Source organism: Limulus polyphemus, unplaced genomic scaffold (assembly GCF_000517525.1).
Source record: "Limulus polyphemus unplaced genomic scaffold, Limulus_polyphemus-2.1.2 Scaffold9, whole genome shotgun sequence".
Lineage (NCBI taxonomy): Eukaryota > Metazoa > Arthropoda > Merostomata > Xiphosura > Limulidae > Limulus > Limulus polyphemus.
In genome coordinates, this window is record NW_013665619.1 from 434,531 (window position 1) to 448,642 (window position 14,112).

Here is a 14,112-nt window from a genome sequence, read left to right on the forward strand (position 1 = left end):
CGGTTGATTAGCTGACCTTCCTCTAGTCTATCACTTCAAATTAGAGACGCTAGACGCTAAATAGTCGTACAAGTAGCTTTGCGCAAAATTCAACAAACAAATCCATCAAGCTTTGTGCAATTCTTCTCATCTGGTGACCTAAGTTACAACTAGCAGTCTCCACCATTATTGTTCCTAATACTAGATCGCATTCTTAAGAAGAGTCTCCAAGATTAGTGTTCTTACTTACAACTTGAATTCTATAGAAGAGTCTCCAAGCTTAAAATACCTACTGCTAATTAACATTCTGTAGATTAATCTCCAAGATTAGTGAGCCTGTATCCAGCTTACATCCTGGACACGATACTAGTGTTCTTATTGTCAGCTAGCATGCTGCAGACGTGTGTTCAAGCTTGACATTTCTACTTGCGGCTAATTTTCTGGGGATAAGACTCCAAGATTATGGTACCTACCACCTGCTTGCATTTTGTATACAAGTCTTTGCCATTAATGTTTCTAGTTTCAGCAAGCATTCTGTAGAAGAGTTTCCAAGAAAAGTCTTCCTGTATCCAGCAAACATTATTTGTACGAGTGTCACGATTAGTTTTCCAACTTTTAGCTGGCATTCTGTAGATGAGTATCCGAGATTATTATTCTTAGGTTCATCTGGCATTCTGTAGACAATTCTGAACGGTAACAGGTAATATTCTGTATTAGGACTTCCACGAGTAGGTTTCTGTACATAATGTCCACTATTACTGCTCTTACACTCAGCTAGTCTTCTGTACATAGTCTCCAAAAATTAGTGTTCTTACTCTCAACTAGCATTCTGTAAACGTGTTTCCACGATTAGTATTACTAATTCCAATTTCTTTAGACAATTTCCCACGATTATTTTTAATTTTATCTTGTTTTCTGTTAACAATAGCTTAAGATTAATTTGTCTATTTCTAGTTAGTAGTCTTAGTAGAGTCTAAACAATTATTTTTCTTAGTTCCAACTATACAATTCCTTGTTCTTATTTTTCAGTTAGGTTTACCTTCAAGTCGCTTTACTTCCCGAGGAACTATTATCAATTGTCTGATTTATGTTTTTAAATTATGAGTTTTCTTTATTAGATATAATGTTGTTTATTTAGACCTTTTATATATTATATACAAGCAATTTTTTTTCGGGTCAGAATGCAGTTTTTATTTCACTGGATTTTTAAAATAAATATGATAGTTTAACGTAAGAGATAAGGATGTATAATGCATTGGATTGTTTAATAGTTTTTAACACCACCCGATTTTCTTATTTCAGGGTCCGCTCTTCAGAGAATGGTTGCTTACGAAAGTGGTTAATGGTGAAAGAGCTAGTTATACGGCCCCTAAGTTTGCTCGAATGCAGGTATAAAAATCTAGTAAACCTATGAGTGCAATAACATATAGAGAGACTGATGTTTAAACATATACATAAAAACGTGTTTATTTCTTTTATTTACCACCAAGTAAAAATATTTAGCAAAAGTATCGTTCAAGGACTAATAACACAGGCTTGCTATGGTTTTATTGTCTTGGAATTTTTACATATTCTACAGTAATTCCTGTACGCTGAATCCGAAAATGATATCAATTTTTCTCCATCACGTACAGATTTTTCACAAAACGTCATAACGTAATACATAAAAGAAAGACCACAACACGTAGTTTTGAGATTAAAAGACGTAGATTTCACACATAAAAAAAATCAGGAAGAATGAGGATGCGTATACGTCAATGTTCTCCCCTTTTCTTCAATTTGTTTGTAGTTTTATTAATAAACGTAATAATAAAAAATTGCATTGTGGTAAACGAAAAAATAATTTGATCTAAGTAAGTTTTTTATTCTTCCCGATTAGTAAAAAATCCTTACGTGATAGAAAATAAAAGAATATTATTTTAGAAATCTGCGTAGCTGAATTATGGAAAATCCGTTATTAAAACCTAAACAATTTTTCTGAAGTTTAAATTCGCAGGCCTGTGTAATACAAGGACCAATAATACCACTGAGACAATGTCGGATGATTTTAAATACAAGAGAGAAATTTCAATTAAAATCTAATAATTCAGCACAGTTAATGAATGCCATTAAAATAACAATATTCATAAACTGAGAGAAGTATTTAAATTTGTCTCCTTGTTAAAGGTTGGAACTAAAAAAGGCTTTTAATTATCTTGTGTTTTTTTTTAATAATGAACTCCAAAAATACTATTCTTTTCAATAAACCATCCATTATAATTTGTAATGAAATGATGTTCTAATTACTACATGTTCTAGAAATTAAGAAAGGAAAAGTAACATTCATCTGCAAGGCCAAAGATATAATACTTTTAACGTTTTAGGATCGAACAAGAAGTCAGATGCTAGAAGATGTGGTCACAAATCTCCAAAACCATGCTGAGACTGGTCAGATACCAAAACCTTATAGGTTAGTAAATATATTGATCAAATATTTGTAGATCAAAAGATTCCATGGTCTGGTATCAATACCGTACTTAAAGGCCAGCAGATTTAATGGTCAAAAACCAAACATTATGGATGTATAGATATCTTAGTCTTGTACCAAACTTTTATAGTTCAGTAGATTTATTGGTCAAATACTGAAATTATATTGGTCCATAAATTTATTAGTCAGATACCAGCAACTTATAGGTCAGTAAATTTTCCGGTCAAATTGCAAAATCTTACATTTCGGTATGCTTTTATTCCAGTTTTTTCTTGACCAATGCAAGTTTCTTGGTTTAATACCAAAACCTTATAACTTAGTATATTTATTTATTGAGTACCAAAACTTTATACATCAGTAGTTTTTCTTAATTAAATTACCAAAACCTCAGAGGTTAGTAAGTTTCTTGGTCAAATTCTAAAGTATAATAAAGTCAGTAAAGTTATTTATCAGATATCAAAATTATATAAGTCAGCAGCTTTATTGATCAAGTAACAAATCTTAATAAGCCAATTCAAGTTTCTTGTTTAGATATCAAACCCCTAACAGTCATCGGTTCTTTTGATCATATACCAAAATAGTAAGTGTTAACCAAATACTATCATCAGTAGTATTATGGTCACATCATATATTTTCTTATGATAACAAAACGTTATGTTTTTGTAATTTTTTTCATGTATCAAAATATTTCAAATCATAAGCTTTCTTAATCAGATATTAAAAATTTTGCTCGAATTAGAAAAAAACAAACTTATAGGTCACTTCAAATATTTTGGTAAGATAACAAAATGTTATTGGTCAGTAAAGATTCCTTAATTAGGTATCAAAACATTTCGATCTAGTACGTTTATTCGTTATATATCAAAATCTCAATGGTCAGCAACGTATAGTGTTTTCAGGAACCAAAACATTTATGGTCAAAAACTTTCTTGATCGGAAATTGGAAAGTTAATGGTCACAAGTTTTCTTCATTAGATGTCCACACATTTTAGGTCTTGTATTTTGTTTTCTTAATAAGATCTCTAGAACTCGTGTCATTTCGGTTTATTTTGAACAGATACCAAAATCACAAAGCACCAAATTTATATTTCTGTAGATATCAAAACCTTATAGAACAAACGAATTTCTTGGTTGTATACAAAATTTGTATTGGCCGTAGGCTTTTGTCAGAAAACAAAATATGATGTAACAAGAGTTTTATTGGTCAAATACCTCAAAGATCAGTAGAATTAATCTTCAATAAGTCACTATTCGTTAAATATCTCGAATTATACAGATATATTGGTCAAATAACAAAAACTTATAAGTCATAATTAGTTTTAAGTAGCATCAGTAATAGTAATACAAGTCACATTAATTATGGAAATAAAGTCAGCTAGTTGTCTCATTCGAAATCGTAAAGAAAGATAAATAAACATAAACAAATTGCATACAGCACAGAAAAAATAAAATACAAATTCATATCACATTAAAATCATTACCAAGTAGATAAAAAATGTTAAAGGTATACAAATACTTAACAAAATTGAATAAAAGTGAAAATTGCACAAAATTACATAACTTAAGTCCAAGTAAATAAAATAAAATTAACCCTAAATAGCTAAATAATATTAACTCTATGATGCAGTCCTGAAATACTTTACACTGTTCTAGTGGTCGGTTCTGGAAGACTCGTATAAGTAATATTGTAATTTGTTTTCAAAAGAAGATAACTAATTGATCCCTTTATTTAATAAAATGTTAAATGTTGTACATAACACCATACAAAAGCCTGTGTAAGAGATTTATTGATCAAGTACAACAACAAAAAATAAATAACACAAAAGTGATTTCAACAATACAAATGCACTACACTCTGTAGTGGCTTGTATTATTTTTTCATCTCTTATTGTTATGTAATAAAGAGACAAAATTACCAAAGAAGTGGCCGTGTTCCTTGCCCTGAGGGCGTTCACATTTCACGTACGTCATGGATCTTTTGCGGTTCTTCTTCAAAGGGCAAAAATCAAATCTTCTCTTCTTTGGAGGAACCTGCTCTTGACTATATGCCGTGCGTTTTTTTATTGTTACACCACACTTCTCCATTGAGGCAATTACAGTTTTAGGAAAGTTGGGACTACCTTCCAACTATCTTCTCATGTGTGGTGTGAACAGTTCCCTCACAACATCACTTGTGCGTCAGGCCTTGTCCATAGTCTGGATGTTATGATGTGTACAGCAAGTAAACATTCAGGTTATCCACATCTAGAACAATGTACCACAGAAACATAGACCACCTTCTGGATTGTCGCTTACAGGAATATGTACGAACCATCTGCTTCATCACATAGACACCACCCTTTGTCCTGTTGTGATACTTGATGACATCTGGTTTTTTTCTTGCTCTTTTGATCTACTGTCTTGTCGTAATGCATTGTGCTCATCATAATTACAACCTTGCCTTTCTTGGATACATAACTCACTAGTGATGTTGTCTTTGAAGCCAAATTCAGTACTGTGAATTTCTCGATTCTTGGAAGCCTTCATCAAAGCAGGGATGTCTGGCTTGTTTTGGCAGAGCATCCCCAGAAGTGTCATCCTTTTCCGAGTAGTGCTTCAGCAAAGTGCATGCTTCTGAAAAAATTATCTGTTATGTTGTGCACGATGTTCTTCAGTTGAGTACACAATAGTTGTACGATGTTTGATCTCAGGTTTCTCTGGACTTATTCAAATGGCTTTTTCCAGTGAAGACAATCCCATCTATAGCATAGCGGTTTCTTGCATCACAAAGCCATAAAATCTTTATCACATACTTCGCTGGCTTGCTTGGCATGTATTGAATGAACTTGCATCTCCTCCTAAAAGACATAAACTGCTCATGTACTATAATACAATCTCTGGGAACGAACCTCTTACGGCAATTAGCAGCAAAAATATCCCACATGTATCTGAAAGCTACCATGTGGTATGTTTGCAGATGAAAATCTCTTGTCCTCAAACCTCGGGGAATGATGGACAGCTTCGTATCTTTTGACAGACATTATGGTTTGATACATTAGGTTATAAAGTGGGTTCCCAAACAGATCCATAGTAGAAACATCCCAGTTCTTTTTATATAAAGAAAGGAAAAGGTCCACAAACGCCAGAAACTCGTTTTTAGATATATCTTTTCATTTTTTCTCTGTACTTGCTGCTGTTCTTCGTCCTTCAAGTTTAAACACTTGTATGACTTATGTGATTTTCTTCATAATACAGTCCCTACTTTCTACTTTTCTACTGAAATTTTGTACCAATACTAAGTGGACCCTGAAAGTGTGCACACGGGTATTATTACTTATCCACGTGTGCGCGCGCATGCGTACATTTTTAATTCCATATATTTCCTTCCTTTCATATTAGGTGCCAGGCTTCGTTTCAGCTAATGGTTTGCATCTGACAATGTAGAAACCAGCGGCCAACTTCTTGAACTTTCATATTTTCTAGTCAAGAGGTTTCCACTATAAATGGCAATAATCGTATCAGGTGAGTATTCTGATGACTGGTGTAGCTAATGGAAACACTCCTAGTGGCTGCTTGATCAAACAATGAGCAAAGACACTTCATCCTCGAGCTTTGAAAACATAAACTAAAATAAAGTTTAGATCTACTATTTGGAACAACAAGTTTCAACATTTTTACGTGTCCTCTTCATCCCAACTTTTGTTTATTTTAAGTATGGTAGTACTTAATAGTAGGGATCGACAAGGATTTACGTGCCGAAAAACAACCCTATTGAATTTCTAAGTGAAAATCGACCATTCAAAGTATTGGTTATGATATATTATGTGCATATATACTAATAATACGCTAAAAAGGTTGCTAACATTTCTGATATAACAATTCAAAAATTTCTAAAACAACAGCTTTTTTGTCTACTACTTACCTACCTGATCACGTCAGCGAGGCTAGCGCCTAGGAGGCTCGGACTATCGCTACAAGATTTCTCCTGCTTACCTGACTGGTTTGTGGGTATCTGCTTTTGATATTTTGATAAAAATTCATATATATATTTATATACAGGTATAATATAAATGGTTAACATATAATGCACGTATTTAAATACCTTTTCAATCCAATTCAACCCAACAGATGGGGCTAGATACCGATGAATAGCCACGCGATAGTTTTTAATGGTAAAGTATATATCTTATATAGGTATAACATAAAAAGTAAACAAATAAGAATACTAAAACTTATGAATTTTAAAATGAAGTATGGATCTTGCTATAAAAAGTAATGTAACAAGAGTATTAACAAATTTTTAATATTAAAATGAAGTAGTGTAGTTGCTATAAAAAGTAATGAAACTACAATCACAAATTTATAAAATTTAATCCCTACTTTGCAGCTTTATACACTTATGTGTAGGCCAAAGTAAGGATTAAATTTTATAAGTTTGTGATTGTTGTTTTAATTCTTGTTTCATTACCTTTTATAGCAGGATCCCTACTTCATTTTAAAATTCATAATTTTTAATACTCTTGTTTCATTTCAAGTGCGTACAGTCCACTTAAATTTTAATACTTCTTAACATACAAGTAGTAGAAGTAATGTCTGATAAGTATTACAACTGTGTGCAGTTTCTTCTAGATCATGCAATATCAGCGTTCATGAGTTGCTAGTGTATAAGTCGTATACACAATTACAAACTCCAAGTTGGCCTTTACCACTGGTAATTTGAACAAAGCATGCTTCAAGGACTTGTATATATGTTCACATTCCTGCATCTACACAAAGCAAGCATCATCTTTATTCAGCACAGAGAGAGGTATGGCTACCTTGTAGAAACTAGCAACAAACCATCAGTAATATGACACAAATCAAAAAGCAGCAAATTTCTTATTTGGCCTCAGACAGAGTTAGTTCTGATTACTGGATCAATGGATAATCCACACATGGCTACTATGCCATCAAGAAATTTCATTTCTGTGTGCATTAATGCACGCTTTCCTCATTTAAATTTCAAGCCTGCATCTTTTATTGCTTTTGATCACCATTCTCAGGTTGTTAGCTGTAATCATAACACAGTATGTACAAGATTTATCTCTCCTATTACAGTCCTATAAATGTAGTCTCCATTACCCTCCTAAAATTAGCAAGTACGTTACACAGACCAAATGATATGATAAAAATATTCTATGGTCCATCCAAAATGCCGACAAAAGCTTAAACCTACTTTCATTGTCCAGTTTGTCTTGCTGGTATCCAGAAGCCAGACTCTAGCATATCAAAACAACAGACAGCCTCCAATATATCCATACATTCATATGTACCACGCAAGTGCATTACACACGATTTTACGATGTTTTAGTTACGGAATCTTGGCATTTTTCAACTGTGACAGGTGTATAATAAGTATCTGGAGGTCCTTAGAAATTTCGAAGTGATATTAAAATTTTGTATTACTATTATTAAAGGAGATGGCCAAACACTGTTAAAGGTTGTATTAACCTGTCTATCAACATACGAATTATTTCAAACTGGCAACATCCCTAGTGGATGTTTTATTGGATGTACATCACCTATATCGATTGTGATGATATGTAGTCGTTATCCAACCCAACTGGTTATAAGCTCCCATAAACACATCATCAAACTCGATTACCAATTTAATAAATTCATATCTTTCTATTGAGTTGATATTGTTTAACACAGCCCTCAACTAGAGGCTTCAAATGCATTCATTCACAAATGTGGTAAAATGGCTGTCATGTTAGCTGATTGCAACAATACACTAGACTACGTCATGGAATAGCACTTGCACATTTGACAGTATCGTGGCTTTCAGTTCAACAATTATACATGCAACTCTCAGGTCCATTCTTACTGGATACATCTTGACATCATATCAGAGCATTACAAGTGGATCGTGCTGACTGAGAAAGCACCTAATTGCTCCAAGAGTCCATAGAATAGTAAATATACTGAGTGTTCCACGTAATGATAACACAGCTTCTCAGAGTAAACTTCATCCACCATACACAGCTCCACTATCTCTGGTAATGAGTGGCTCTGGCCAGTGTCTAACAATGATTGGGCAAGTCAAAATATTGAGGAATTGAAATTCTACAAATTCTCACATGGTTTGCAATATGCTCTTGAACCATCTTTGCAGCCATATTCTGCTGCAAACGGAATGTAACCATTACAGGCCAAGCCTCGGCAACTGGAGATTCTCATAGCTGCATACCACCATGCCAGTCCATAAGGTTGGTTGAGAATGTGCCAATAGTTTTTCCATAATAGGCAAAGATTTGTTTTGCTCAGGAGCCTTTCCTAGTCCTTCCCACTCTCTTATAGCTTATCCTAACTTCAACTTCTCTTTTCATTTCTCCACAGTACGTTTATGTGGTATCAGAAAGTATCTTTCCATGATGATTACAGTTTACAAACTTTATAGAATGAGATAGTCAAATGGAAACAAGAAGCATGTTAAAACTAACTCTGCAATAATAAACCATTTGTCACAGCACCAACGTGTAATATAATAGCTTAGTCTGTGGTATTCATGTTTTGGACAGGACAGCTATAAAAACTTACAATAAACAGCAGAGTGAATTTCTTCAAATCTGCGTGTGATGGAGACAAAAGAGCAATAATGTTGATACCACACCATTAAGTCAGAACAAATTCGTGGCGTGATATTCAAGACTCCTCGGTTTTCTATCTATTATCAACGATCATTTTCAAGAGTGAGATAAACTTTTAACTTGTACAAGTCCTTGTACCATTCTTTAGGTGAGTATTATTGCATTTCAATGATACAGAAATATGGTCAAATAAGTGCAAGTTTTCTGAACAACTGTTGTGGTGTATAACTGTTTGTCTAAAATAAAGGATTAGCTAAGTTTAGGATATTCTACGTCCTATTTACAAGGATGCCATGAACTGCGTACAGAACATTTGTACGAAACTTTAAAACATTCAGCTAACTGTACCCGAATAAAGATATATTTTTTTGTTTTTTAGTTATGAAATGATGACGTTTTTCAACTGTGAAAGGTATAAAATAGGCATCTGGGGATCCCTACAAATTTCGAAGTGATATTAAAATTTTGTATCATTATTAAATATCAATTAGAAAGTGTTTTGGTTTGTTTTATTTTGAATATCCGGAAGCTACACGAAAACTATATGCGTTATCCGTCCCTAATTGAACAGTGATAGACTAGAGGGAAGACAGCTAGTCAACACCATTCATCGCCAACTCTTCGAATACTCTTTTATCAACGAATAGTGGGATTAGATGTCGAGTTATAATGTCCCCACGGCTGAAAGGGCGTTGACGGAGATTTGAGCCCACAATAGAAAGTGAATGCTTTTACTCATCAGATATTTGCATTTTTCCAGATCTTTGGTTTTATAGCTGTGTGAATGAATTTATGGGTCATACCACATTAGTTTTTTTAGTTATTTATTATAGTAAGTAATACAAAATTCAACTTTTATATTTTCCAAAAGTCAAATTAATCAAATCCATTTCTGCAAAATATAGAAATTACAAATTTACATTTTATTTTCTCTGGACCATGCATGCGTATCTTAAAATTCATTTTATAGACATAACACACTAAGGCTTAATGCCACAACGGTTTTGTAGCTTCCTTTGAACCGCCACTTTTCACTCATTGTTTGAGAGTCAGGACTTTCATCCACTTTTATATTGTACGAATCTTTTCATAACTGCTGAGTAGGCGGGATAGGCAGATGGTTCCTTGCAATCAATACTTATTCATTGAATTGTCAAGAGAAGAGTTCATTTTATAGTCTTCTTATCAATAATGGTTTCTTGAGACGGTTGTCATGACAACATCTACAATGAATGCATGAATCAACACCATACTTAGTGAAAACCATACTGTGACTTTGTTGACATAAGTAATCATATCCAAGAACCGAGTCATTTGTTGGGTAAAAATACCACAGTTCGACAGACATCGATGTAGCTACTAACAGGTAATATAGATGAAGAGAAATAATGTTGATAAGTGTGAGAACTAAATCATTTTGCAGTCTCGTTTGTGTGATATATATATTCTGTTCATATGCCCGAAGGCTAACTATCATTGTTCAAGCACTGCAATTAACAAATATAAATAAATACTAAAATTGATAGATCAGTAAATAAACGTTGAGACTGATATGATCTTTATCTACTGAAAATATTTTAAAGCCACCATCCGGTTTGTTTGTTAGTTGTCAATGTTATTCTTAAGACATCCAGGCTTCTTGAATGTTTTTAGTGGAAGTAACCAAAATGTTTAGTTTGTTTTGTTGTTTTTTTCCGGGAGTTTATGTTTAGCTTGCTAACTCCTTTCAGCCAAGATGGATATATTACCGGTAGTGAATTTTATATGTGATTAAATGTAGGAGTATACTTTGTTTACCGCATATTTTGTTCTTTTACTCTTTCATTGCGAAATACATTGTGAGATTGTACAATTTTTCAGTTGGATTTTACACTCGTGTTTTCTTCACTACTTTAAGAAGATGTAAATTAAATATGAATCATACTTAATCTTACTGGATAACAAACATCATACCATGACAAGCTAAGATGTATATCACACTCATAAGCCTATTATTTATTAAAGCGAAATAAGTTTTAGACTATTTAATATTTTGTTTTCCTTATGAGAGTGTAGATTTAAAATATTTTATACAACGAGGAGCAGAGGACGGCAACTTTGAGCTATACATATGTTATTACATAACTCCAGGGTAGGGTGAGTGGGAACGAAACTCGCGTGCTAAGAAAGAAAGGTGTGTGAATAAGGAAAACCCACACAGTGCTTTTTCCCACACCTAATGACAGATAAATCTCTCTTGATAACATTCCGTATTATCGATCCTGACTAACCTGATGATTGCTGATATACAATTAAAAGATTTGTTATCTGAGTAGATATATTCGATACTTTGTGTATAGAAATGCGCGAATATGCGCTTTAACGATTATGGATTTAATATAATTTTTGTTAGTTTTATACCTCAAATAACATATAAACAGAAGCTATAAAAATATTATCGACTCCTAGCTTCAGCCTATGGTTATATCTCCCATATTAAACACAGTCTGTAGTATATCACCATTTGGTTGTAACTATATTAATATAGAAACACTTTAAAACTTTTATGTATAACAATTGTAAACATAATTTTCCACCTACAACTGAATGGAATAAGTACTTGCAAAAGTCAGTTTCTCCCATAATACAGCTAATGTTTTAAAAATAAATATTGTGATCTAAAAGTGTAAATGATTATATAAACAAGATAAACGATTCTAACTCTAATTTCAAAGAATCTTTTTTTTTTTTATGTTTTGCTCATCTGTTTTAGGAGATATGCTCCCAATAGTTTTAAATTTTGAGAATACTGAAAGGATATTAAGAACTAGCGAAAGTACCCGGCTTCCCTCGGGTTAGTGGGTTGACATATTCTATATGATTATGTATGTATTCTGAACATATTTTAACATAGAAGAAAAGTCAAAAATAGTTTAAACATTTATATTTCCCAGAAACGTAAAAATACTTCTCTTCTATGTGTTTTTTTTGCTAGCTTGCCTCATTAAACAGTTGCGCACGTGCATGTGTGCACGCACGTGGCTAAGATCGTACCAAGGTGCACACCCTCATGGTCCACTTATTATGTGTGCAAAATTTCAGGTTTCTAGGTTCTTTCCTCTTGAAGCTATAGTGGTCATAGACACGCAAGTACGCACTCGCACGAGCGCACGTGAGTATCGGTCTGTCTATATGTGATTTCTATTTGTAATATAAGAAACTACTTCTTTCCTATGTGGTTTTTCGCTAGCTTGCCTACTTAAAAAGATGCGCACACGCGCACGTGGATAAGTAATACCAAGGTGCACACCCTCAGAGTGCACTTAGTATGGTTGCAAAATTTCAGGTTTCTATGTTCTTTCCTCTTGGATATATGGTGGTCACATATTCTTTCCTATGTGGTTTTTCGCTAGCTTGCCTACTTAAAAAGATGCGCACACGCGCACGTGGATAAGTAATACCAAGGTGCACACCCTCAGAGTGCACTTAGTATGGTTGCAAAATTTCAGGTTTCTATGTTCTTTCCTCTTGGATATATGGTGGTCACATATTCTTTTCTATGTGTTTTTTCGTTAGCTTGCCTCATAAAAAGACGCGCACGCGCAGGTGGATAAGTGATAATACCTAGGTGCATACCGTTGGGGTCCACTTAGTATTGGTTCAAAATTTCAGGTTTCTAGGTTCTTTCCTCTTGGAGTTATGGCGGTTACACACAAACATGCCCTTATATTTTTATAGATAACATTTATCTATGCAAGTTGATCGAACGTTTATGTATAGTTAGAGATATCTTTGCCTTTTTTCGATAAAACAGAGCATGCAGAAGCAAAATTTATGCTTTTTGCTCTATTGAATTGTTTTACAAATATATGTATATATTTGTCACACAAAAATTCACATTCCTAGTTCATAACCATTCATGTTTCTTCAATGTTTTTTTTCTTCAGCAGTTAATTTATTTTGATAGTAAGCAACTATATATTAAAAATACATAAAACGATGTCGTTATTATTAATTCGCGTACGTCATTATATTTATTTCTTTTATTCCCAATCGGACATGGCAAACATGCCGGCTGCGGATATTACTATTTGAGCATGGCAAGCATGCCGGCTGCGGATATTACTATTTGAGCATGGCAAGCATACCGGCTGCGGTAATTACTATTTGAGCATGGTAAGCATGCCGGCTGCGGATACTACTATTTGAGCATGGCAAGCATGCCGGCTGCGGATACTACTATTTGAGCATGGCAAGCATGCCGGCTGCGGATATTACTATTTGAGCATGGTAAGCATGCCGGCTGCGGATATTACTATTTGAGCATGGCAAGCATACCGGCTGCGGTAATTACTATTTGAGCATGGTAAGCATGCCGCCTGCGGACAGAAGGTTCGAGGGTCAGAGCAGGATACCGTGCTTTAAACGAGTGTGTGTTTTCTTATAGCAAAGCCGCATCAGGCTATCTGCTATGCCCACCTAGGGGAATCGAACCGCTGATTCTAGCATTGTGAATCCGAAGACTTACCGTTGTCCCATCGGGGGACCCGTGTTTTAAGCTGCGGGCGCGTTACAAAAGTATTAATCAACCCTGTTATTCAGTTCCAGGAGCTTAACAAAGTTCTTTTATCGCGCGATACTGCTGATAACTGCCCTTCTTCTGGTCAGTAGCTCAAAATTAGGGATAAACGTGCATGAACCCTATGGTGTGATTAGTATTTCAGACTCATAATCGAAAGATTGCGATTCGAGGTCTCCTTGAATAAGGCATTTTACTCAAATTCCTTCAGTTTACCCAGATGCATAATGAGTACAGCAGGAATCTTGGGTTTAACCCGCGATGGATTGGCATTTCATCCATCCAAGGGAGAATATGTTACCATTTTCATCCGTGTGTGCCACAAGAAATCAAACTTAATCGCTGGCCTTATGTGTCTTTCAGGATCAATTTAATTAATTACTTATACCTGAACACTAGGTGTTTCTGATCTGGTCGTTTAATTCATGTGCACGTAAGGTGCTGTCCCGATACTAATTATAGCTAATTATCTAATTGTTTCATATTAATTATATCATTAT

The 14,112-nt window shown here is 34.1% G+C and overlaps 1 protein-coding gene across 1 annotated transcript in view; it reads left to right on the plus strand.

Annotated features, from left to right (window-relative positions):
- The window catches only part of LOC106478167, a 77,809-nt gene that overhangs the window by 37,947 nt on the left and 25,750 nt on the right, over positions 1-14,112 (plus strand). Inside the window, exons 8-9 of the mRNA XM_022381732.1 lie at positions 1,282-1,368; positions 2,343-2,428. Coding sequence (XP_022237440.1) covers positions 1,282-1,368; positions 2,343-2,428 — 173 coding nt within the window. The remainder of the gene's footprint in view (positions 1-1,281; positions 1,369-2,342; positions 2,429-14,112) is intronic.